This window comes from Orcinus orca, chromosome 12 (assembly GCF_937001465.1).
Source record: "Orcinus orca chromosome 12, mOrcOrc1.1, whole genome shotgun sequence".
In the NCBI taxonomy this organism is placed as follows: Eukaryota; Metazoa; Chordata; class Mammalia; order Artiodactyla; family Delphinidae; genus Orcinus; species Orcinus orca.
This window is the reverse complement of record NC_064570.1, coordinates 9,778,772-9,805,128: the sequence shown is the minus strand read 5'-3', so window position 1 is coordinate 9,805,128 and position 26,357 is coordinate 9,778,772. Positions and strand designations below refer to the sequence as shown.

Genomic DNA, 26,357 nt, shown 5'->3' with positions numbered 1-26,357 from the left:
ATCCTGATGACCTAATCTAATCTGAGAGGCGCCAGGCAGGCAGGAGCCAGGATGGAGACAGGCTTCAGGAGGTGGGGCTGTGATTCTGGAGAGGGAGTCGGGGCATTTCTGCTTCCCCTCCTGGGAACTGGACTTGAGGACTGTCTGGGGGTTTAGATCAACCAATATACAGTAGGCAGTGTTTTCTTATTCTCAAAATTATTTTAAAAGCTCCGTTTTTTTCCTAGTTCAAAGAGCGATCCATGGTCACTTAAAAAAAAAAAAGTCCGTGCAGAATAGTGTAAAGAAGATTATCAAAATCACAGGAACCTCAGCAGCCAGTGATAACTGCATGTAAATAGATGCATATATATGTAAATGGTTGTGACGATGCTGTTCACGGTGAGAATCATGCCACACGGCCAACCTCTCTGGAGCTGTGACTTTTGCCAGCACTTTATAAATTTAGTTATGTAGATTCTTTTTAAGAAGGCTATTCTTAGCTCAAAATTTGACCCACAATTAGGATCAGTGTTGCCTCTGCAAGTGGCAGTTGCCTTGCTCATGTGCCCCAGAAGATGAGGCAAGTCCCGTCTCCCCAGGTGAGCCCAGGTGGGCTTGGGGGGAGGCCACAGGGAGAGGCAGGAGGCCCAACCAGGGTGAATAACCAGGGTCATCGCCAGAAGAACCAGACTGTGGCTGAGGGAGGGGTCACACCTCAAGTGCAAAGGGCCCAGAGAAGACGGGAATGTCCTCAGCTAGCTAAAAATAGTCCCCCAATTTGAAGCAATACCTGTTCAGATTTAGGTGAGGTGGTGCAGGCAGTCATTATGCGAAGTATAATGTTTACAAGCCGATTTCCCCGGAAAAGTTCTCAGTTGTGAGTCCAGGATTATAGCAGCCCAGGGGCTTTCACAGAAATAGAAATTTTAAAATGTCTCCATGCATAAAATGTTTTCTGTTGAATTTATCACAGACTCCAAGTCAGGACTTCGGATAAGTCCAGAAATAAGAGAGTGACAATGGGAAGATTTCAGCGGTATTAATTTTTATAATTTATATCCTGTCCGCTTCTGAAAAGGGTTTTAGGCTGCTTCCAGTGAAAAACATGTGCACAACAGGGTTGCTAAAATGGGACTAGAAAGTTGGAGACTCATTCAGGAGGAGGAGGATGTGAAGAAGGAGATAAACCTACTGTAACGCAAGGTTAAACTTAGTGCTGAGCATCCCGGCAGCTCAACGACGAGGGCCTCTGAGGGAAGGTGACAGGAGGGTCCAGCTCTGCAGCCTGAGGGTAGAGGGGCAGGTTCAGTGCACGGCTGCAAGAGCACCTGGCTTGGATGGGGGGACCTGGACTGCAAAAGGGGACCCACCTGACCCTGGCCTCCTCCCAGGGTCTGTCCTCTCGAGAGAGGCCTGCCCTGCTGGGGTTCACACCCCTGGGCCCGAGGAGCAGCAAGGGGCTGCTAGTGGGACACCAGGTGTCATCTGGTTGTCCACATGTGTGTGCAAGCAAGGTCCTGGCAGTGCAGGGTAGGGCCCAGTCTGAGGGAGAGCAAAGGCCACCCTGGGTCAGGCCACGGGCTCTCCCTCCAGTGCATCCTTCACAGTCAAAAGAACCTCCCCCCCCCGTCCCCAGCAAACTATCAGTGCTTCAAGGAGGGGCTCTCTAATCACCATCGTGTCCCCCCAGCACCTACCAGGCACTTAATGATTGTGCTTCAAATGAATGAATGATTGAAAGGAAATGCCGGGACATCCCTAGTGGTCCAGTGGTAAAGAATCCCCCTTCCAATGCAGGGGACGCAGGCAGGTTCATTCCCTGGTTAGGGAACTAAGATCCCACATGCCTCGGGGCAACTAAACCTGCGCATCACAACTACTGAGCTTGTGCGCCTTAACTACAGAGCCCTCGTGCCACAACTAGAATGAAAACCCGCACGCCACAACCAGAGAGAAGCCCGCGCAGCAAAGAAAGATCCCACATGCCGCAACTAAGACCCAACACAGCCAGAAATAAATAAAATAAACACTAAATAAATCTTGAAAATAAAAAGGATATGCCAGTTTCATAATGTCACCAGCTCAGAAAACTCCATGGACTTGCCATTGCTTAGAGGTAAAATCCCAGCTTCCCATGGGTCAGCCAAGGCTTTTTACGAAGACTCCCTTCCCTCTCTGCCAGGCCTCCTAGGAGCCCTCCTTCCCCGGCTCCTCTCCACCCAGCTCCGCAGGCTCTCCCCTCTGCCCCTCCCAGGCCGTTCTCTCAGGTCTGCGGGGAAGAACTCTCGTCAAGCTGACGTTTACTGTCACCTTGTCTCCCTGCCCAGGAAACAGCTTGGGGACTGAACCGGGTCAGACGCGTCCAGTGCCTACTGCTCATTTCTGAACGGACCCCTGTGCGCTTCTGGGGTTCGTGTGCCCCTCCGCGAGGTCAGGGAGTGGAGGTGCGCCTTCCTCCCGGCTGCCTGGACAAGAGTAAGGGTCCTGCCTGGGAAAGTGAACTGGCGGTGACGAGAGAGGGGAGGGTGGCGAGTGGGCCTTGGAGGGTGACAGCGCAGGGGACGGGCGTATTTCTCAAACTCGGGAGAAAGCAGAATCAGGAAGTGTGGAACTCTGGCTTTCACAGAAGCCTGAGAAGGTTGTTTAACAGAGATGCTGTCCTGTGACACCTTTTGTCCCGAGCGCCATCATCGGAGGTAGACACGGAGTAGGGCCGCGGTTCTCAGCCTGTGGTCCCTGCACCTGCGGCGTCAGCGACCCGGGGAACTCGGTAGAAAGGCAGATTCTCGGGCCCCGCCCCAGACCGCTGACTCGAAGCCGTGGGCGGGGCCGGGACCTGTGTTTTCTCAGGTGGTGCGGGTGGTTCTCATTCGGGCTGATTGCTGTTTGAGAACCAGGGTCTCGGCAGAGCAGCGAGGGGCAGAAGCGCTCCTTTCCCCACTGGGGTGAACCTGTAGGCCCTGTGCGCCCTCACCTGGGCCACCGAGGCTCCCTCTGTCCCCCCCTTAGATGCCCAGTGGCCTGAGCTCTCAGAGCTGCGCTAGGGTGGAAGGGGGCCCGTCCCCGCAGTATCTGGCTCACCCGCAGGTGTGGCCTCTGAAGCCCAGGCCCGTGGGCCTCCCACCCGCTGGGTGGCGGGTATAAGGTGCGCAGGAGCTGGAGGCCCAGGCCCTGCGAGGAGCCTGCGCGGCGGCGGCGGGGTGAGTGGGGCGGCGTACACGCGAGCGAGTCAGGGCTCACTAGCGTAAATCCACTGCGCCCGCAGCACGGGCCGGGGGTCTCGGGAGCTGGCTGCCGCGTCCAGCATTTCACCCTCCCAGCAGCGGACTTGGGAGTTCTTGTGCCCATTTTAGAGACGGAGACAGCGGGCCTGCGTGGGGCATTTGCCCGAAGTCGTCCCTGCTGGAAGCAGAGGGGCTAGGTTTGGGGTTGAGGCCGGGAGGCTGGAGGAGCCTGGGGAGGGGGGGGGGTCCGGTGGGACGGAGCAGGAAGCGAAGGGACTCAGATCTCCCCTCCCGCCACCAGCGGCCCCTGGAAACCCCTTCCCAGAGGACAGCCCGCCTACCCGGGCGCCGTGTGACTGCGAAGAAAGCTTTAAGGGCTGACCACGGGGCTTGTCATAAAGGGGTTTTAGCTGCGGAGAAAATGTTTATCGGCGCATAGCGGGTGGTGCTGAAGAGACTCTTGGGGGCTGACCGGGAACAAGGACGAGGTTTGGGGCCTGACTACCCAGGCCAGGAAGCAGGGGCGCTGGGCAGAGCTCAGGCCCCCCGCCCGGGGGCCCAGAACGCAGGCCTCCCAAGAGCAGACCAGCCGTTGAGAACAAGTCATCTTCAGAGGGAAGAGGGAGGCGGCTGCCAGAATGCTGGCACCATCTACGAAGAGGCAACGGGACTGAGCGGGACACACAGCGTCGCAGCATCGCTCGTCCACAGGCCCTTGTTCCGAGAGAGAAAAAGTAAAGGCTGGGGCCGGTGCGCCTGCCGACATGCTGCTCACTCAGTCTCCCCTGGAGAGCTCGGGGCAGGTCCAGGCGCAGAGCGCCCAGAGAAACACGGGGAGTCCTCGAAAGCCCCAGGACTGGGACGCCCCGCCTTGACCTTCTGCCAGCCAGGAGAGTGGGAGGACGTCCCCCAGGTTGGCCTAGATGTTCCTCTGCTTAGGAACAGGATCTTGCTTCTCCAGGTGTTGGAGGAGGATCGGAAGACAAGCAGCTGGAGAAAGTGTAGGCGAGTCAGAAGACCGAGGCGGAGAGGGCGGTGTGCCGGCATCTTCTGGCCACCACGGAAGAAAGCAGAGAGGGACATGGAGAGGAGGGGGCGGCTCAGGGGGAGCGCGTGGGCTGCCCCGCAGCAACGGCTGCTGCTGGACTGGAGGCGCTTCGTGTTTAGCGGATGCACCTGAAGTTAGTTGCCAGGTGATTTGAGGAATGCTTTCCGGGGCAGACCAAACACACGCGGCACTCAGAGCTCCCCACCTCCCGGGACGCCACTTAGCTCGGGGATGCTTCCGTCTAGAGAAGGCGCTGTCTCTGGCCCGCCGTGTCACTGACCACCACTGGATGTGACGTGGTCGGCGCAGCTCTTGGGCTGCTGAGCAGCTACTATGAGCGGGTGATTTAGAAGTTTGGAGCCGCAGAGGATAGTCGTTGCCCCCGGTCAGGACAGTTCAGGGCCGTTAAGACTGTCGGCCTGTCGTGTATTTGAGAGAGCTGTTTTTAATTTCAGTTCTTAAACCAGGCACGGGGTGTGGCATTACACACGGATGCCAAAAGGGATGATATTAACCCGCCGGCCCGAACTTTTCTAATAACTCCTGCGCCTCCCGGCACACACAGCCCAGGAAAACCAGCCGACCCGCGCCTTTGTCATGCTGGGTAATTAACGTGTGCTCACAATGATTTAGCGACTAGCCAAACAGTCAGATGTACTGCCGAAGCTTACATCAAAGGCACAAATTGGGTAGATTAGGTAGAATTATTGGGCTTCCTTCCAGGGCATATTAGGTCCACAGGGAAGTGGGTGGTGGGTTGGTCTCTGCCTGATTTCTTCAGTGAACAGCGCTGCGCCCGGGTGACCGAGCCCAAGGTGTTCTGTGCCCTTCCTGCTCTCAGCGCTCTGAGAACTTCAACTCAGGGGCTCTGGCTACAGAATAAAACTCCACCCCAGAGAGGAGGAAGGAGCCTTATTTCTAGAAGGCATTGCCAACAAATGGGAAGAGAGTGAGGTTTCTAAAGTGAAGTGAGAAGTGGCAGGGATTTTTTTTTTTTTTTTTTGAGGTCATTTGTTTTCAGGGAGAATGCTTCCCATTCATACCTCTGGGTCCCTGACCAGGTGCTACACAGCGAGAATTGGCCAGACATGAGGTCACCCTGAGTAATACTTGTTCTTCCAGATCTTCTCTGTTCCTGCTTGGCAACTCAGAGTTGGTGAATGCATTAGGATCTTGCTTTAAATTTTTAATTTTTGGACTATCTAGTCATAGGACTGGGAGTTAGAAACCCCAGCAGGGGCCCAGGGCTCACTTCAGAAACTAATTTTTATCATTCTGATGTGCTTTTATTCTCCCGTGTGTTGGTGGCTGAGGTAGATGTGGTCTGCATGGATGAGAAGGCAAGTGTCAGTTTCTCCAGGAGCTGGATGTGTGGTCCTGGACTTGTGGACCCTCTTCCCAGTGAGGAAGCCCCTGCCCCCACTTTCTTCTCTCCCTTCTCCATCTGGTCCTCCCTCTGCCCTCCCTCCCCCTCCCTTTCCTCCCTTCCTTCCTTCTTTCTCTCCATCCCTTCCCATTCCCTCCCATCTCCTTTTCCTTTCTCCCTCTTTCTCTCACTTCCTCCTTCCCTCCCTCCCTCCCTATATTTACTAAGGGCTTAATCCTGAACCTGAAGAAACTACACAAGGATGAATATCTGCTTCCCTGTCAGGGATGCAGGTGTTTCTCTAAGGCATCACCTGACCCTGTGTTTTAACCCAGTCCTTCCCTGCTCCTTCAGTAGTATTGAAAAGTTAAAGCAAATGCACTCCTGAGAAGAATCTGGATTCCACCCCCAACTCAGTATTCGTAGACATATCAGAGACGTCAAATTTGGACACCACGGGAATTGAAGAGGCACAGGGAAAACTGGGATTTGTTGGGTCGGAGCCCCATCCTGCAGGCTGAAGTGCCGTCCACCTCCAGCTCTGCAGGAGCCTGAATAAGGCTCAGGGAACCCGTCTCCCTGCGTTCTTGGCCACCATAGGAGAGCCTGTCTCATCACTTACTATGTCGAAGAAAAGTCTCCCTTTAAACAGGGAGTTGGAAGACTTGATAAAGTGCTGTTTCCACAGATACTGTACTACAGTCGTGCGTAATAAGAATCTATGAAAAGAGAACCAGGGCTGGCGTAAGAGCAAGCTCAGAGGAAAGGGTTTCCTCAATCGTTATTTTTTAACAAGGTCTTATTTTAGCTTTGCGTGAGATTGACTACTAGCATTTTCTTAGTTTTGTAAACTCTGTCCCAGCTGAAGGATCTGTAGCTAGCTGTGGCCACTGCGGACTGAAGGGAGGTGGAAGGATACAGGTAAAGGTGGTGACGGGGGCCGTGACCATCCGCCCCTGGTAAGTGCCCAGCTCGTCCAGATGAGAATGTCCACCTTTTGGGCTTCGCTCACAGTAGGAAGCGAAGGGAAACAGAGCCTCCAACAGGGACAGTTGGAGAAGACAACCAGTAGTAATAAAGTAAAAATAAACACCCTCCCATCACCCCGGTTGGCAGAGCCAAGGGACTCTGCAGAGCTTAGCACAGCTCCGTAGAGAACGTCAAATGCAAGCTTTTATGCTCAACTTTGTCCACTTGCTCTTTGCAGGCAGCGGGCCCTCGTGCTGGAGTTCCAGGCAGCCCCCTGGCTGTGTCCTGTGGTGTTTTCTGTTGGGCTGCAGACCTACACTCCCACTCTAAGCCCGGGACGTCAGGGGCAGTGAGAGGATGAATTTCTGGAGCGTTTTCAGGTAAGCAGGTAGAAGGTGTTCTATAAATGTGCCAAGCTTGCTTGGTTTGCCTAATTTAGATTCTTAGGGGAGTCCATTAAGACTGGTTCGTACCCTTCTGTCATTAACATTTATATGGAATCTTGTTTTCTTTGTTTTTTACTATGGTTTTGTTTTCTTTTTTAGTAAGTGATCTTGCCTCACCAAAGGCAAAAGGCCTCACCTAGCTTATGTAAGAAATATAAATTAAGGTCCTGAATCACTCCACTAGTACTTGGGCAGAAAAGTTGAACTCTGCGTACTTCTTGATAACTGTGCTACTATAATTTTCTCCAAAACTGAGTAATCTGCCGTCAGACAAAATCTGCTAACAGCCTCACTCATTGTTACAAGATTAATGTCACTGCTTGCCGGAGATGCTTCCTTTCCTCTTCTAGACTCACAAAAGCACAGCCTTTGATAATTAATCCTGATAACACCAACACAGAAACCCAGATCCTTGACATATAACTCAGTGACTCGGCAGAAAGGAAAAACATCTCACTTGCACTTGATAAAGTTTCATAAAAATGTGTATTTTGCTAACTTTCATGAGAAATTTAACGATTTGGAGAAATTTTATATTTTCCCTGGCTGATTTTCATTTGTATTTAAATGTTTGTTTTAAAGAAGATACAGAACCAAACCTAGGAGAGATTAAATTTTGCCCCAAGTGAAATTGCTAAATTCAGTGGATTTTAATTACCTTTGTCCCCATGGGCTTTCCCCACCCCCCCCCTTCATTTCTTTTACGTTCCTCTTAGGTTACAAGGATTAATTTGCAAGCTGAGTCCCACACTATCCGTGAGAACTAAGCAGAATGTACGACAGGCGAGGTGATGAGGTGCCCCCTTTGGACCGAGCAGCTGAGGCAGGTTTTTTTTCCAGCGTCAGCCTGTGTCAGTGCGATGGAGGGAGGGTCACCTGCGGTCACACCTCGGCTCTGCGGGGCCTGGGCAGTGGCTCGCTGTCTCTCCCGTCATTAGGATCCTTGTTTCTTGTAGAGACAGGCCGCAGGGCGTCTTGTGCCCTATTTTTCATTCCCAGTTTGTTCAGAAACTGTATTTTCTTAAGTCTGAAAACAGCAGCCGCCCATGGATACGTTTTTTTTTTTTTTTTTTTTCCCTCATGGATACGTTTTTACAGGGCAGCAAGAACCTACCAGAATAGGCGTTTGTTCTTCCCCTTGAATGAATCCTGAGGCCCTGGAAGTCGCCCCCTGCCCACCACGGTCTCTCTATATACTCCACGCTGCTTTCTCCAACAGCTTGGCGCCGAGACTCTAAAGCTTAACGCTGAGCCAGTGTAAGCGGCGTTCTTATGGGAGCCGCCTTAATGGCGGCTTACGCGTGAAGTGGGAACGGCGTGCTGCCCACCCTCTAAACAATTTCTAGTGCTCAGCCTCCATGAAATGGACTGCTTATGGCAAGATAATGTCTGCTCTGTTCCTTTTTAAGTCTGTGAAAAATGTCATCCTGGTTGATAGGGTGATTAAAACTCTTTATGGTCCAGGAGATAAATGTGATTGTGTTTGTCATGCTCTACCCAAGACGAAGACAGAGAAGGAGGCAAACTTGAGATTCCGTAACATTTCCCCTCTTCCATATCCAGGAACATTCAGAACTCAGTACACAGATGGTACTTCACATAAGGAGTAACATTATCTGTTAAACACTTTTCCTTTCCATTAACCAGTTTAACAATATGCCTCTGGTATAAAAGATTCGAATAGACAAATGACATCTTCTGATATCTGAGTTCTGACTGTAGAAAAAAATCACTTTAGTCAGTCATATTGCTTGTTTTTCTTTTAACTTTCATCTTTGTTACTTCATTTTGGCTTTTAAAATGCAACTGGAGCCTATGCTTGGTACCGGTTCTAGGGAATCTGTCCCCATCAACCTTTCCTCAGCAGGTGATTCACCATCATTATTATGGGAGTTGTCGTGTCCGTCCCCCCCCATCCCTTAAGGACAACAGACGCATATGGGAAGGGTTTTGTAAACCTTAGGCATGTCACACAAACATGCACTCAAACATTCCTTCCTTTAGGCTTCCAGGTGGGTGGTGGCACACCCACCACCCACCTAGACTCAGACTCATAATAGGGACAAAAACCTGTTCAGTTTTCCTCCCGATTTCCTTCCTTCATTGCATTCAAAGACTAGAGCTATTTTATTAGCAGAGATTTAGTTAAAAATGAAAGGTGGGTGAAGTTATTTTGCTACTCCACATACCCTGAGATAAATTTCACAATCCTTTTCTTTTAGTCTTGAATTTTAAACAGGTTACACAGGAATCCCAGGTGCTGATTACACCTGTTTAATTAACAATACAGCAATTTTAACAGGGTAACACAGTCCAGAGAAAAATGTTACATTAGGCAGTTGACATTTCATTTAAAATTTTTTCTTAAAACTAAAAGGTTTCATTTTAACAGATAAATTTCAAATGTACTTTTTAAAACTGATTGTTAATTAGAGCCTAAGCAATTATAAAGAAAATGCACAATGATATTCAACCAGAGGTTAATTTTCTGGTCATACTGACAATGTTAAAATACTTTTCTTAAAATTTTAATTTACCTGAGACTCAGTTCTCAGGTATCTTTTTGGTTAAAAATATTTGTTAAGCTAGGTGATAATTGGACTATTTTTATATTGACAACTGAAATAAAGCTATAAACTGTCAGTCAGTGTTTCGGGACCCAGAACCAACTTGTCAAAAAAGTACATTTTATACCCATAATATCGTTATTTTCACATGATTATCCTTTCAAGTTATCATAATCTGTTACTGGCTTCTTGTCTAAGAATTTACAGGGCCTAAGGTGAGGCTGTCAGGTAAATGACTGGCATATACAAATCAAAGACTGTGTTGAGGACAAGAGAGCCACACCCACTGCCTGATGGACAGGATTCACCCATTAACCCGTCACTTTGGAGTCTGCCTAACAGGAGCAAGTCCTCCGAGTTCTGACAGCCACATACGGACAAGAAAGGCTGCTGAAACTTATTTAATTAGACTTAGAGGTACTACTGCTGTTAGGAGTCTGTTTATAAAGATTTTCCATCATACGTTATAATTTTGTTTTTCAGGTAAAAAACTTGGTTTCAACTGTTACAGTCATAGAAGTATTTCCCCTGGGATTTCCTCCACATAGAGAAGGTACCCATATAATTATTTTTAAATAGTCTTCCTAACTTTAGGAAAACTTTGCCCTCCCTCCAACACCCCCCACCCCCATATGAACATAACCAAATCAGCTGTAATAAAGTACAGCACACAGAAATGACTGTCGGCCTCCTATGGGGACACTGAATGCCATCCATCCCACAGGTTCACTCAACAATCTGCATGTGTTCCTGAGGAGAAATCCGTCGAGTCCCTTTGCTGTTGTGACATCTCCAAAGCCAGCTTTTCCTGTAACAATCGTTCTGGACTTCACCCACCATGCTCATCTCATTTGGATTTCAATGCTTCCTCCCATTCAACAGCCGATTCAGAGTTCTTGGGAATTGCTGGAAATATTGATTGCATTTTACTTCGAAAGTCTTTTATCTGAAAGATGAAAAAAAATCAGTCATCAGATGTTAAAAGATGGGGAAAAGAGCCAAAGCAATGAGAGACGTACCCCGTTGCTGACCGACTGATACATCATTGCTGTGGATACCGGGCGAAGGAAGACCAACAAAAGGTAAAGACTGTTCTCGCTGCCTTGAAAGACAATGAGACATACCTCTTGTCTTTTTCCAAGTATAAGTCTATTGGGCCTTAAATAACATAGAACTCCACTCTAAATCTGGAAGGCAACATGCTCTAAATCGTCAGCCCTCAATGACGTTTATTTCCTACCAGGAGAATGGTATGTGTTGTTGGCTTTCATATATAAAGATGCAGCTGAGAATGGGATTTCTATCTAAATAAACATACTGAAGCCATTCAAACTTAAAGAATTTGGGGGCCAGAGGGAAGGAGTGGGGAGAAGTAACTTAGTAGGGGGTAAATAAAGAAGGAATCAATGGCAGATAGAGTAGAATGTTTTTATCAGCAGAGGGTGGTTTGGAATCCGAGAGTCAGAGCAGGAGGTTGGAAGATCCTGACACGCAGTGTCAGCTCCACCTAAGTGCGCAGCGCCCTGAGCGAGGGGAACACTAGTTTATGGGAGGTGGATAATCTTTACCTTAGATAATACTAGATCCACACTCTTGATTCATTCTTTTCACTGAGATGGTCCTGTTCTGAAGGTAGTATTTCAGAAGCGCTACAGCCCAGCACTGCAGCATTCTCATCAGCCACATCCCAGCCATTGTTTCCCAAGGACACAGATCTCCTCAGTCAGATTGTGAAGCCCCCTGAACTCACAGCAAAACGTGAGTCATTCTTGGAGTGATGTTTGAGAGTCGGCTAGTATTTTTTTTTTTTATCTTGATGCTTACTTATTTCAACTTGAAGCTGAATCCTTGTAGTGTTTCCAAATTCAGGTGGTGCATCCTGTTGGGACTTGTAAATTCCTAGTCATTTATTCCAGTCATTGTAGCACCATTTTAGCACAGACCCTGGTATCAGGTACACCTCTCTGTTCAAAGCCCAACTCCACTGCTTGGGAAATCTGCTTATTCTAAGGGGTAGTTTCCATGTGTGCAGAAGGGAGATAATTACCTGCTTACAGAGCTGTGAGGATTAAGTGAGATAATGTACATAAAGCACAGCACCTGGCAGTACTCGACATATATTAGCTCGTGTCACCACAGCATCATCAAAATGCACTGTGTTCCAAGAACAAAGCTCATATGAATAGAAGTATTGTGGTATGTTTGTCAAAAGCATTAATTTATAGTTATATCATTTTGGTTTAAATATTCTGATACTGGAAGACATAGAAGGTTATCCATCATATGTAGTCTGGAGGAGGTCCATGCCCACCATCTCTTTGTTTGGGTCTCAGACACCAGTCTTGAAGACACACACACACACACACACACACACACACACACACACACACACACACACACACACACACACGACATGTGTGTCTCTCCCTAACTCCCTCTTCCATGCAGCTCTCTAGTTTGTAGTGTGATGAAAGGTTTTCAACTACAGGCAGTACTGTATCCCTGACTGGAAATGTAGTTCTAAATAGCAGTTCTCGAGTAGAGACTCCTGACAGTTTGGCTGTCACAATCGCAGGGGATTACTGTTTGCATAGGGGTGTGTGGGGACATGGGGTGGTGCTAAATGTCTAGGGTGGCCAACAAAAAGAACTGCTTTGTCCAAAATCCCAAGAGTGCCCCCCGGAAGAATCTTGCATGGGCTTTCTCAGTTGAAAGACATCTCTGGCCAGGATCTGCAACGAGCTGCTTGGTTCTTTCCGTTCACCTTTCTGGTTGAACACCTGTTACAACTGAGCCTAATGACAGGGTTTTCCAGTGGGGTATCAGACAGCCAGGGCATGAACAGAATCATTTACCATCGCACCTTCTCAGGAATCTGGAACAAGGTCCGTCGCTGAGAAGGCAGAGGCTGGGACACTCCGATGAGGCCTGGGTGGGAGAGTGCCGAGTGGCTGCTCCACTTCAGCACGGGGGCTGGTGTTCCCAGTTCCTCCTCTTGGCCCCATTTTTTTTCTTTCCTCTAATTTCCTAAGTATTATTTACTTGTTTCCCAGGGTCATAAGTGAGCAACTGAACCACTAGAAGGAATCATATCTGAAAAATAGCCAACTAGGAACAGACAGGCTTCAGAGCAAGGGGAAGGAAGGGAGACAAGTGGGATAAAGAACGCCATTTAGTCCTCTTTAACTTTCCAGCTGTGGAGGAGTTCAGTCAACATGGCAGAGAAGAAGGACCTTGAGCTCACCTCCCCTCACAAGCACACCAAAACCACAACTAAGTGCAAAACCACCATGGACGAAAAGATCAGAACCTACCAGAAAAGATCTTCTACAACAAAAGACGTAAAGAAGGAACCAGAAGGAGACGGGTAGGAATGGTGGCCTGGTAATACAGTTAAGTCCCACATCCCCAAGTGGGTGACCCACAGACTAGAGAATAATTACATTGCCTAGGTTCTCCCACAGAAGTGAGAGTTCTGAGGCCCATGTCGGGCTCCCTAGCCTGGGGGGTCCTGCACTGGGAAGACGAGCCCCCAGAGAATTTGGCTTTAAATGTTAGTGGGGCTTAATTTCAGGAGTCCCAGAGGACTAGGGAAATAGAGACTTCACTCTTAAAGGGCACACACAACATCGCGCATGTTCTGGGATCCAGGACAAAGGCAGTAATTTGGTAGGAGCCTGGGCCAGACCTACCTGCCAGTCTTGCAGAGTCTCCTGGAGAGGCAGGAGGCAACTGCAGCTCACCACTTGGACACTGGTGCTGGTGGGTGCCATTGTGGAGTCCTCCCTCTAGCTCATTAGTGCCAAGACCTGACCCATTGCTGGGATGCCTCAGGCCAAGCAACTAACTGGGTTGGGGACACAGCCCCACCCATCAGCAGACAGCTGCCTTAAGACCTCGTGAGCCCAGCTGCCTTTAGACATGGCCCTGTCCACCACAGGGTCCAAGACCCAGCCCCACCTACCAGTGGGAAGGCACCAGCTCCAGAATCTCCTGGGCCTGCCCCAGCCCTCCAGGAAGCCTACTCTAGCCTCTGGACCAGCCTCCCCACCAGCAGGCCAACACAAGCTTTGGGACACCCTGGACCCTGTACCCAACTGTGTCAGGAACAACCCCCACCCAACCAGCCATCTGACACCAGCTCTAAGACCCTTGGGCCCTGTCACCAGCCTCCAGGACCAGGCTCTGCCTGCCAGGAGTCTAGCACTAACGCCAGGACCTGGCTTCATCCACCAGGGGGCAGACAACAGCCCCAGAATCTTCTGTACCCTGACTCCACACACCAGTGAGCCAGCACTAGCCCCAGGGCCCCCTGAGGTTCTGCAGTCAGCTGCCTCGTGACCCGGCCCTGTCAACCGGCAGTCGGCAGCTTCCGCACAAGGCAGGGTCTGGCACCCAACTGGACTGGGGGCCAACCAAACCTACCAGACCACCCACACAGTCAGCCTGTCACAAGAGAAGGACCAACCATCGGGGGAACTCCTAGAGCATACGGCTTGGGTGATAAGAGGGAATTGTGTTGCTGGGACACAGGGTGTCTCCTACAGAAGGCCACTTCTCCAAGGTCTGGAAACGTAACTAACCTACCATATACATTAAAACAACAAAACAAAACAAAAAGCAGGCAAAATGAGGTGACAGAGGAACATGCTCCAGACAAAGGAACAAGGTAAAACCCCAGAAGAAGAATGGAGACGGGCAATCTACCCAAGAAAGTGTTCAGGGTAGTGATCGTGAAGGTGAACAAAGAACTTGGGAGAAGAACGGATGCACAGAGCAAGAAGTCAGAAGTTTTTAACAAAGAGTTAGAAAATAAAGAACAACCAGAGATGAAGACTACAATAACTGAAATGAAAAATATACTAGAAGGAATCAACAGTTGACTGAATGATATAGAGGAACAGATCAGTGAGCTGGAAGACAGAAAAGACATAGTGGAAATGACTGATGCTGAACACAAAAAGAATGAAAAGAAATGAAGGCAGTTTAACGTCTCTGACCAGAGACGTTATCAGTATGTTTTTAGAGAGTGATACAATTAACATCACTGTGTGAAGCTGTTAGAGCTTAAAATTGATCAAGGGTTCATTATACAACTTATGATTGTTGTTATCATTTACATTTTGCTCCGTTAGGTTTTCGTGCCAACCTGTGTATATTACAAACGTAAAATTTTCAAAAATGATGCATCATGAAATTTTGAGTGAAGAAAAATTTTTTGGTGAATTTTATGCAGATACTTTGAGCAACATATGTCGACTGGTGTCTCAGCAGATGATAGCTCTTCAGAATACAGTTCTGATTCAGATGATGTGAATATAAGACCAAATAAAGACAAAAAATCTTAGTGATTGATTCTGATACAGAAAGTGAAAATAGAACTCACGGTGCTGGAGAATGCTCCTTTGCTACTACAAAAGAGTGGATTGAAGACAACATTTCATGAAAATTAGAAGACTTTACAGGTGTGTCAGGTTTAACTACTGAATGTAATAACCCGCAAAGTGTTAGTGAAATAATAACAATTACTTTTTGGCCAGCCAAAATAAAAATTGCTGGCCACAGGCATTAGTTTCTGCAAAAATCCCCTGGTCACACACTAATATTCACATTATAGGGGTCCCTGAAGGAAAAGAGAGAGAAAGGGGCTGAGAACATATTTGAAGACATAATAGCTGAGAACTTCCCTGAGCTGGGAAAGTAAACAGCCATAGACATCCAGAGAGTCCACTCATAAAGGATTAACCCAAAGAGAAACACACCAAGACACACAATTAAAATGGCAAAAATTAAAGGTAAAGAGAGAATATTAAAAACAGCAAGGGAAAAGCAACAAATAACATACAAGGGAACTCCCATAAGGCTATCAGCTGACTTTTCAGCAGAAACTCTGCAGGCCAGAAAAGAGTGACACCATATATTTAAAGTGATGAAAGGGAAAAACCTACAACCAAGAATACTCTACCCAGCAAGACTCTTGTGTAGATTTGATAGATCAAAAGCTTTACAGACAAGCAAAAGCTAAACCAGTTTTACAGGAAATGTTAAAGTAACTTTTCTAAGCAAAAAAGAAAATGCCATAACTAGAAACATGAAAATTACAAACTGGAAAGCTCAATGGTAAAAAGGCAAACACGCCGTAAAGATAGGAAGTCATCCACACACAAAGCTAGTAGGAAGGTTAAAAAACAATAGTAGTAAAATCATCTATATTCACAATAAGCAGTTAAGGGATACACAAAACAATTAGATGTAAAATATTATATCAAAAACAGTAATTGTGAGGGGAGGAGAGTAGAAATGCAGGGTTATTAAAATGCATTTGAAATTAAGAGATCAACTTAAAACAAATATATATGTAATTCATATATATATAAAACTATATATATACATATATATATAAAACTATGTATATATATGTATCTCACTATATAAAAACCTCATGGTAACCAAAAACCAAATTATCTATAATAGATATACACATACACAAAAAGGAATCCAAATATAACACTAAAGATGGTCTTTTTTTTCCCTTCTTTTGTTCTTTTGTGACTTGATGACTTACAAAAACAACTTCCAAATAATTGACAAAATGTCAAAAGTACATATCAATAATTACCTTAAATGTAAATGGAAGTGTTCCAATTAAAAAACAGAGTGCCTGAATGGATACAAAAACAAGACCCATATATGTGCTGCCTACACGAGATCTGAAGACACACAGACTGAAGGTTAGGGGATGAAAAAAGATATTCCATGCAAATAGAAATCAAAAGAAAACCAAGGTAGCAATACTTATATCAGACAAAATAGACTTTGAAATAAAGGCTGTTACAAGAAACAAGGGCACTGCATAATGATCAAGGGATCAGTCCAAGAAAAAGATATAACAATTGTAAATATATATGCACCCAACATAGGAGCACTTAAGCACATAAAGCAAATATTAACAGACATAAAGGGAGAAACTGAGAGTAACACAATAATAGTAGGGGACTTTAACACCCCATTTACATCAATGGACAGATCATCTAGACAGAAAATCAATAAGGAAACACTAGCCTTAAATGATACATTAGACCAGATGAACTTAATTGATACACACAGAACATTCCATCCAAAAGCAGCAGAATACATATTCCTTTAAAGTGCACATGGATCGGGATAGATCACGTTTCCACAAAACAAGCCCTGGTAAATTTAAGAAAGTTGAAATGATGTCAATCATCTTTTCCGATATGAACACTATGATACTAGAAATCAACTACAAAAACTGCAGAAAACAAAAACACGTGGAGGCTAAACGATATACTACTAAACAACCAAACACTAAACAACCAATGGATCACTGAAGAAATCAAAAGTAAATTAAAAAATAACTAGACACAAATGAATAGTAAAACACAATGATCCAAAACCTATGGGATGCAGCAAATGTAGTTCTAAGAGGGAAGTTTATAGTGATATAGCTTACCTTAGGAAACAAGAAAAATATCAAATAAACAACCTAACCTTACACCAAAAGGAACTAGAGAAAGAAGAACAAACAAAACCCAAAGTTAGTAGAAGGAAATAAATCATAAAGATCAGAGCAGAAATAAATGAAATAGAGCCAAAACAAAAATCAAACAAAAAACCCCAGGGAAAAAGCTGACAGTATTTCCTCTAAGATCAGGAACAAGACAAGGATGTCCACTCTCACCACTTTTATTCAACACAGTACTGGAAGTCCTAGCCACAGCAATCAGAGAGGAAAAAGAAATAAAAAGAATACAAATTGGAAAGGAAGAAGTAAAACTGTCACTGTTTGTAGATGACATGATACTATACATAAAAAAAATCCTACAGATGCCACCAGAAAACTACTAGAACTCATCAACGAATTTAGTAAAGTTGCAGGATACAAAATTAATATACAGAAATCTGTTGCATTTCTGTACACGAACAATGAACTATAAGAGAAATTGAGGAAACAATCCCATTTACCACTGCATCAAAAAGAATAAAATGCCAATGAATAAACCTACCTAAGAAGGTAGACCTGTACTTGGAAAACTATGGCAGTGAGGAAAGAAACCGAAGACAACACCAACAGATGGAAAGATATACCATGTTCATGGGTTGGAAGAGTTAATATTGTTAAAATGACCATACTACACAAGGCAATCTACAGACTCAATGCAATCCCTATCAAGATAGCCATGGCATTTTTTCACAGAACTTGAACAAATAACTTTAAAATTTGTATGGAAACACAAAGGATCCCAGATAGCCAAAGCAATCTTGAGAAAGAAGAACAGAGCTGGAGGAATCGCACTCCCTGTCTTCAGACTATACTACAAAGGTACAGTAATTAAAACAGTATGGTGCTGACACAAAAACAGACACATAGATCAATGGAACAGAGAGCCCAGAAATAAACCCATGCATCTATGGTCAATTAATCTATAACAAAGGAGGCAAAAATATACAGCGGAGAAAAGGCAGCCTCTTCAATAGGTGGTGCTGGGAAAATCGGACAGCTACAAGTAAAAGAATGGAATTAGAACATTCTCTAACACCATACACAAAAATTTAAAAATGGATTAAAGACCTAAGTGTAAGACTGGAAACTATAAAACTCCTAGAGGCAAACACAGGCAGAAAATTCTTTGACATAGCTGTCTCCTGAAGCAAAGGAAATGAAGGCAAAAATAAACAAATGAGACCTAGTTAAACTTAAAAGGTTTGGTACAACAAAGGAAAGCATCAACAAAACGAAAAGACAACCTACTGAATGGGAGAAGATATTTGCAAATAATATGACCGATACAGGGTTAATATTCCAACAAATATCAACAGCTCATACAATTCAAAATTTAAAACAACCCAATTAAAAAATGGGCAGAAGAACTGAATAGACATTTTTTCAAAAGGACATGCAGATGGCCAACAGGCACATGAAAAGATGCTCAACATCCCTAATCATCAAGGAAATGCAAATCAAAACTACAATGAGATATCACTTCACCCCTGTCAGAATGGCTATCCTCAAAAAGGACACAAATAACAAATGTTGGCGAGGATGCGGAGAAAAGGGAACCCTTGTGCTCTGTTGGTGAGAATGTAAATTGGTGTAGCCACTGTGGAAAAAAGGATGGCGGTTTCTCAAAAAACTGAAAATAGAAGAATCATATAACCCAGCAATTCCATTCCTGGGCATATATCTGAAAAAAACAAAAACATTAATTCGAAAAGATACATGCACGCCAATGTTCACAGCAGCATTATTTATAACTGCCAAGATATGGAAGCAACCTAAGTGTCCAACAGATGACTGGATAAACATGATGTGGTATATATATATATACAATGTAATACTAATCAGTCATAAAAAGGAATGAAATTTTGCCATTTGCAACAACATGGATGGACTTGGAGGGTATTATGCTAAGTGAAATAAGTCCAACAGAGAAAGACAAATACTGTATGATATCACTTATATGTGGAATCTAAAAAATACAACAACCTAGTGAATATAACAAAAAAGAAAACAGAGTCAGATATAGAAACCAGTGGTTACCACTGGGGAGAGGGAAGGGGGGAGGAGCAACATAAGGGTAGGGGATTAAGAGGTGCAAACTATTATGTATAAAATAAGCTACAAGGATATATTCTACAACACAGGGTATATGGCCAATATTTTAGAACTGTAAACGGAGTATAACGTTGAAAATTTTTGAATCATTATATTGTATACCTGTTACTTATATAATATTGTACATCAACTACACTTTAATTTTACACCTGTGGGAATGGAAACCCAGAGTCTTTACTTATACCCTACTTATAAAGAGGGCCTCAAGTTGCTTTCAACAGTAGGGCTCATAGAAAGTTTTTAAGCTTGTACTATTTGTAGTATATGGATAGTAAACGAAAACCTTCAGTTTTTTCCACCTGTTTCAATTGCTGATATGCAGATCAGAAGTGCTGGTCTTATCAGTGATACTCTAGTACAGGCCAATAGAACATTCCCCTGCTTAAAAATGTGCTTGACAAAAGATTTAGGGATTGAGTACATTTAAGCAAAAATCATTATAAAATAAATGTACTGAATTCCACAATAATAATTACAGCTATTGCCACAGAACCATCCCCCTAACCTAAAACCCCAAAAGTTTGGTGAAGATGGGGCATGCTGGGAACCTGAGTCTCCATCTAGCAACTCAGCTTTACTCTGAAGCATTTTCCAAATTCTGGGACCTCTTCTCTGCAGTCCTCCTCTTTCCTCTTTCATCTCTGACCAGGGAGAATTTTTCCATGATTATGGACCACAAACCTACCCTTCTAAACAGGGCCACTCTGTACTGCACAACTCCAGGGGCTGCTCTCCACAAAGACTAAGACACGAATGGCACTCCCTAGGCAATGAGCCCACTGCTCCAAGAACCACATCCTTAAGTCCCAATGTTTGTGTCCAACAGTGCTGGGTTGTAATATTATCAGAAACTACCACTCTCCAAGGCAGCAGTTCTCAAAGAGTGTTATGACAATTGGAAAATGTATTACAAGTAATTTGTCACTAACATGGACATTCTGATTGACTTTTTAGATATTAAAATAGATTCAAGATCATGTCTCCAATAATGTTTATTACTCTCATTCACACCTCAACAGCTTTTTAAAGGGCGATTTAGCCGGTATGCCAGGAGTGAAACATGGGATATGCTATACATTTACCATGCATGTCTTGGCAAGGAAAAAAACAACACGAAAACTTCTGGTCTAATATATAGTGTGCTGAAAAATTACTTAAAAGCTGAGGCTATGCCCCCAATTTAATTGGAGAAAACCCTTACAGCATTTATTCTAATAGACAGCTATTGGAATTAAAGGCTTCAAGTTTTAGGGCTTCCCTGGTGGCGCAGTGGTTGGGAGTCCGCCTGCCGATGCAGGGGACACGGGTTCGTGCCCCGGTCTGGGAGAATCCCACGTGCCGCGGAGCAGCTGGGCCCGTGAGCCATGGCCAGTGAGCCTGCGCGTCCGGAGCCTGTGCTCCGCAACGGGAGAGGCCACAGCAGTGAGAGGCCCGCATACCGCAAAAAAAAAAAAGCTTGAAGTTTTAAAGTGTCTTTGCCATTGACTAGCTCATTTAGCTTCAGTTTTCTCACTTGCAGGTACAGGACTGTTGCCAGCCTCGGTGCTGAGGTTAGAATAATGAAAGCTTTATAGGACCAACTGATGAGAAAGCCTTTGGATATGTCAATAATTACAGTGCCAATGGTCATTTTGAAGAACCAGGAAATTCAGCTTCTTCGTAAAACAGAATAAGACTATAAATGTTCCCTGAACAGGAATAACAGTGTCTGCCATTTGAGATCACCTATATGCCGGACACTACACCAAGCAGTAGGCTTTTATTCAGTCTTCACAATTCTGTGTGGCAGAAATGAGGACCACCACTTTACATATGAGAAACCAGAGGTCAGAGAGGTTAACCCACCCAGGGTGATCTGGTTTACGAGTACAATGGCCTGACTGATATCCAGGCTCTTTCCCCACAACCACCCTGGTTCTGTGACCTGGGAAGACAGGGCACCTCTACAAGCTCTACTCCTGTGCCAGCTTTCAATACAAATGACTTAAAAAGCCTAGAGTGTGTATCTCTTGTGATGGTGACCGTGTTACTGAGAATGCTAAATGGCAGATTATTACCAGTACTCCCCGATAGTCAGTACTCATCTGCTTCTGGATACAGGGGGCTATACTTCTCTACCCTCTTGAAGTTAAGGTAACCATCTAACTAATTCTGGCTAATGAAACATGAGGAAGAGAGATGTGTGTCACTTCCAAGGTGGAAGCACATAATTGCAAGTGTTCAATTCTCCAGGCCTCTCTTCCCTTTCCATAGCAATCATGGAAACCTGTGTTGCTGCAGTGGTGCCTCAAGATCAAAGAAACTTGAGGTATGAAGCCAGCCTGTGGAGGGCAGCTTCCCTAGAAAGTTGTGTAAACCCAGTGAATTTTAGGAGAGAAATAAACCTTTATTATTATTTTTTTGCGGTACGCGGGCCTCTCACTGCTGTGGCCTCTCCCGTTGCGGAGCACAGGCTCCGGACCGCAGGCTCAGCGGCCATGGCTCACGGGCCCAGCCACTCCGCGGCATGTGGGATCTTCCCAGACCGGGGCACGAACCCATGTCGCCTGCATCGGCAGGCGGACTCTCAACCACTGCGCCACCAGGAAAGCCCTAATATTCAATTGAATAGGAGGGCTAAGATTCTCATTTCCTAAGTTATTAGTACCATTTAGGTAAAGGTCAGACGAGCATCTTTACTTTCTCCGAAACCTTCAATGTATCACATCCATACAGTATAGAATCTGTAGTAAAGTCAACTGATTTAGGAATAAAAAGTGAACATGTAACTTTCTGAGAAATACAATCCCTGAAGTACTCATTAAAATGGCCAAATTTTATGACAGTGACTAACAACAGGGCACAATTCAAAAGCAAAATCTTTCCGTTAATGTGAAGTAAACTGAGCAAGAGATGACCCTGGAGTGTCTTAGGGCCAGGGCACACTCTGCAGGTAAGACTCAGCCCAATAAGAACAATTTATAATGTGCTTCTTGATTTAATGTGCTAACAGGTCAGGTTCTCAGAGGCAGTTCTAAAATTATTTCAGTCAGACTTTATTTTTAGTAACTGTTACCACCTCTCTCAGGCCTCTTTCTGAAGCTTTATATTTTACTGCCTTAAATACTTTATAATAGCTACCAACTAAATCACTATTATTTTCATTTTTTAATGATCCTGCTTCACTGGTACATATACATGAGCATGCACACACACACACAAGCACACACAGGACCTGCTTCCAGCTCCCATTTTACGATGCCTTTTTGAAAGCCTGGCTGATAGGCTGTCATAGGGCAATGAAGACAGAATGCTTCTGTGTATACGTTTATTTTCACATTGTATAGGAAGTTACAACGTCAAAAAAATAGTATATAAATGAACATAGGTATAAGTCACCCAGAACAAAAGAATGAACCTGTACTTAATGAAAAGAATCAGAATTTCTGTAACACAACAAACACCCACATCCTACATTTTTTTGGACAAGTGGCAACTATACACACACATACACAGGGTGAGGACCGGTACATCAGTGGTACGAAAACACCTTCTTTGATGCAGTCACTTAGGAATTGTTTAAAAAAAAAAGTATAATTCAGCATCTGGATGCTAAATAAAAGAGCTGGGGGGGGGGTCTAAATAAATAGGGGAGTCACTCTACCCAATTCCCTGTTTCCAACTTCTAGGAATTCAAGTTTATTCAAAAACTGGACATACACAACTCCATAACTACTCTCTTTTCTTCAATAACTTCAGAATGGTAGTTTTAAACAACTTTAAAACTTAAGCTCCTTTTGAATTTCCCAAAGTGTTTTTGCACTCTTCTGCAGATGGGTCTCTTCTTCAGGGGCCAACTTTACTTTTATAAGGTTGGTAATACCACTCCCTCCCAGGATACAAGGAACACTGAGGAATACTTCTTCATTTATTCCATAGAGACCCTTAATTCTGGTGGAAACCGGATGCACTCTCCTAAGATTCTTCACAATACTTTCTGTTAAGTCAGCTACAGACAGGCCAATGGCCCAAGAAGTATAACCTTTCGTTTTAATAATCTCATAGGCGCTAGCAACCACATCTTTGTGCACATTTTTCCACTGCTCAGGATCTTTATCAGTTCCTATATCTACGTTCAGATCCTTCAGAGGGACACCAGCGATGTTCATTCCACTCCACACAGGAACACTTGAGTCTCCATGCTCTCCAAGGATCCACCCATGACAGCTTTCAGGATGGATACCAAGCCTCTGCCCAATGAAGAAACGGAAACGGGCAGTGTCCAGATTACAACCACTTCCAATAATACGGTTTTGGGGAAATCCACTCAACTTCCAGGCTACGTAAGTTAAGATATCCACTGGATTGGAAACAACAATCAGTTTGCAGCGAGGACTGTACTGAACAATACTGGAAATTATTAACTTAAAGATGGCGAAATTTCGCTGGACTAAATTAAGGCGTGTTTCTCCTTTTTCCTGGCGTGCACCTGCTGTGATAATCACGAGGTTGGAGTTTGCAGTGACAAGGTAATCTTCGCTGGAAATAATATTGGTCATTCTCACAAAATGGCTGCCATGCTGAAGATCCGCTGTCTCACCCTTCAGTCTGCCTCCATCAACATCCACCAAGGCAAGTTCATCACTCAGGCCTTTTAACAGGATGCTGATAGCACAGGCCATGCCAACCGATCCAGCTCCTACAATGGATATCTTATTGCAACGAACGGGCTCCTCTGAGGGGAAATTCTTCATAAGCTCACACTTGACCGTAGCCATCTTGGACGCGGGGGCGATGGGCCAGGTGCCCCTGTGGGCGATGCCTGCCGGCTGGCAGGGACTCAACACCATTCCCGGGCACAGGCAATTCAGTCTCACAGCGCCCACTCTCTGCCTGGCCCGCTGCATTCCCACAGCCCAGCTCATGGCTACTCACTCGAGAGGTGAAGGAAGAGAGATAGGAAGAAAGCAGCAGGCAGCCTTACAAGCTCAAAAGCAGAGAGCTGTGACCGTTGGCCGTTTGCTCAGCCCGTTACTGCGGCTGCGCAAGGCCGGGACCTTTGGACGCGGCCTGCTACTGCGGCTGCGCAAGGCGAGCCCAGCTCTCGTGGCCTCAAACGGGCCTCCGCAAAGTACTTCAGGTCTGATCTGATTGCGGGGAGGGGGACGACGATGACGACGCGGTAGGGCTCCTCTCGCAAATGAATTCTGGAGTTAAAATTTTAAGAACTCGAATTCTCTCCACTACTTAGCATGTATAATGAGACAACCCAGATCCTTGCGATTACTGATTTTCTGTTTTCACTACATATGCCAAGTAAAAACATTTCCATTCAGTACAGATGAAAATAAGGTTAAATTTTCATAACTGTATCCCTGCCAGGAATAACCAGGTGCGTATCCTTTGTCTCCCAATGGCCTCCTGCACCATTTCCCTGCATCCGTTGGAAAAGTGGGACTCCTGTTTCCCGTTGTAGCCAGTTCGAGAACCTTACACTTGGAAAGGCTTCCGCTGCCTTTATGTCAGTCACGACCGTGACTGCGGAAGTCGTAGGATCCTGACGACAAGGGGCAAGAGCCGACCGTGAGCTAGTCAAACAGTTGCGACAAAGGAAAGCTCCTAATTGAGAGTCCTGATCGAAAACGACTTCTCGAGTAGAAAGATGGTGGTGATGTAGCCTGATATCAGCATGAGGATATATCTTCTACGTCCTTAAAATGGCAAATTTTGGCCAACTGCACAAACCAGATTATTGATTAAAGTACTAAAATATTAGCTAGTGCAATATGGCACCCGTGTACCTTACTTTCCTCTGCGTTCTTCTGGTCAGTGTTATGAATGTCCTTTCAAATTTCTAAGGAAATAAAAACTTTACATCTGATACATATATGTTTATATATATATATATATATATATACACACACACACACACACACACCCTTAAACCCAATAAACTATAAAAGTCCAAACAAAAATAACAGTACTTTCTCCTCACTTATATAAACAGAATTCTGACCATGTAATGATTCCTCAAAGCTTTCCTCTCATTCCAAGAAAGCAGTATGTCCTCCCCTAACGGAGCTCTTGGTACATGCCGCCTCCTCACAGGCAGGAAAAAAAATTGTATATGTATATATATATGTGTGTGTGTGTGTGTGTGTGTGTGTACACATATATATTCCATTTTAGAATACCAAATCTTGACAAAATGAATATTTTACATTCAGGACTTGAAAAGCTATTCTCATTCCTTCTGCCACTGAGCTGCAGTCCAGGAAGAGAGCAACAGTAAGCAAAGGAGTTGGTGAGAGGTGAGAAAAGTGTGGCAACAGTGGAGACCCTGCCATCCTGTTTAGATGGTACAGTACGAGCTCCGTGTCACACAAAATGGTAAGAGCACCACATACATGCGTTCTCTCCACCCCGGTGGTCAGATTTATGGTCACCGTTTGTCAAATTAAAAAGGAGAATATTTAAATGATCTTTATTTAATGGTGGCTGACATCTTATTCTTTCTTTTATCCCAGTCATAGCTTGAAATGTTTTAACCTGATGCCTGTTCTCACTTTTTCCTACAATGATTCCTTTGACCAGTCATTTTTCTTATAAGTGTTCTTGAGGATGAAATTCAAGGACATAAAGACTCTTAGTTAGACGGCCTTTTTCTACAGTAATTTTCTTTCTAGAGTTTGAACCTCTTCAGAAATACCATCACTATGACAGCTGCCTCTTCAGTTTTTCCCCTTAGCCACACTAAATCAATTTTGAGAAAAATAACACTCTCCAAAATAAAAATATCTCAAACAAAGCAGCCTTTTATTTACAGTAAGTCTTGAGATAAGAAGGAAAGAACTAAAACAGATGAACAGATGACAGGTCTACCCAAAGATGTGGAAAGCCAACTCTAGCTAGCCAGCTCCCTAATGACCTTCTGTCTTAGGTGGCTCATTATTTCTTTTGAATGGAAAATCTAATTCAAATTATCTATTCAAAATTCAGTATAATATTATGGCTGATGGTAGGATTATGCCATAATACTTTTGGTTACACCAGTTAGGAGGGAGGAATCAGGAAATAAAGATGACTAGCAAGCGTCTGGACCAAGGATGGTTGTAAACTAAGTCACTCTATTCCTTCCA

General features: G+C 44.9%; 3 protein-coding genes across 3 annotated transcripts in view; 1 reads left to right on the top strand and 2 right to left on the bottom strand.

Annotated features, from left to right (window-relative positions):
* Positions 1–2,991: 2,991 nt before the first annotated feature.
* LOC125960720 (uncharacterized) lies at positions 2,992–7,657 on the top strand. Its single transcript, XM_049695608.1, has 3 exons — positions 2,992–3,069; positions 3,646–4,399; positions 6,828–7,657. The coding sequence occupies exons 1-2, from the start codon at positions 2,992–2,994 to the stop codon at positions 4,384–4,386; spliced, it is 819 nt and encodes a 272-aa protein (XP_049551565.1). The 3' UTR covers positions 4,387–4,399; positions 6,828–7,657.
* A 1,578-nt stretch (positions 7,658–9,235) lies between these two features.
* Positions 9,236–26,357, bottom strand: part of TMEM242 (transmembrane protein 242) — a 46,270-nt gene continuing 29,148 nt past the window's right edge. The window contains exon 4 of the mRNA XM_049695468.1: positions 9,236–10,548. Coding sequence (XP_049551425.1) covers positions 10,450–10,548 — 99 coding nt within the window. The 3' untranslated portion in view covers positions 9,236–10,449. The remainder of the gene's footprint in view (positions 10,549–26,357) is intronic.
* On the bottom strand, positions 22,898–25,438 carry LDHAL6B (lactate dehydrogenase A like 6B). Its single transcript, XM_004263682.4, has one exon. The coding sequence runs from the start codon at positions 24,141–24,143 to the stop codon at positions 22,998–23,000; it is 1,146 nt and encodes a 381-aa protein (XP_004263730.1). The 5' UTR covers positions 24,144–25,438; the 3' UTR covers positions 22,898–22,997.

Coding starts and splice junctions, on each gene's coding strand:
- LOC125960720 (XM_049695608.1), top strand. CDS start 2,992: ATGCCCAGTGGCCTGAGCTCTCAGAGCTGCGCTAGGGTGGAAGGGGGC. Junction 3,070..3,645: donor AGTATCTGGCTCACCCGCAG/GTGTGGCCTCTG, acceptor ATCGGCGCATAG/CGGGTGGTGCTGAAGAGACT.
- LDHAL6B (XM_004263682.4), bottom strand. CDS start 24,143: ATGAGCTGGGCTGTGGGAATGCAGCGGGCCAGGCAGAGAGTGGGCGCT.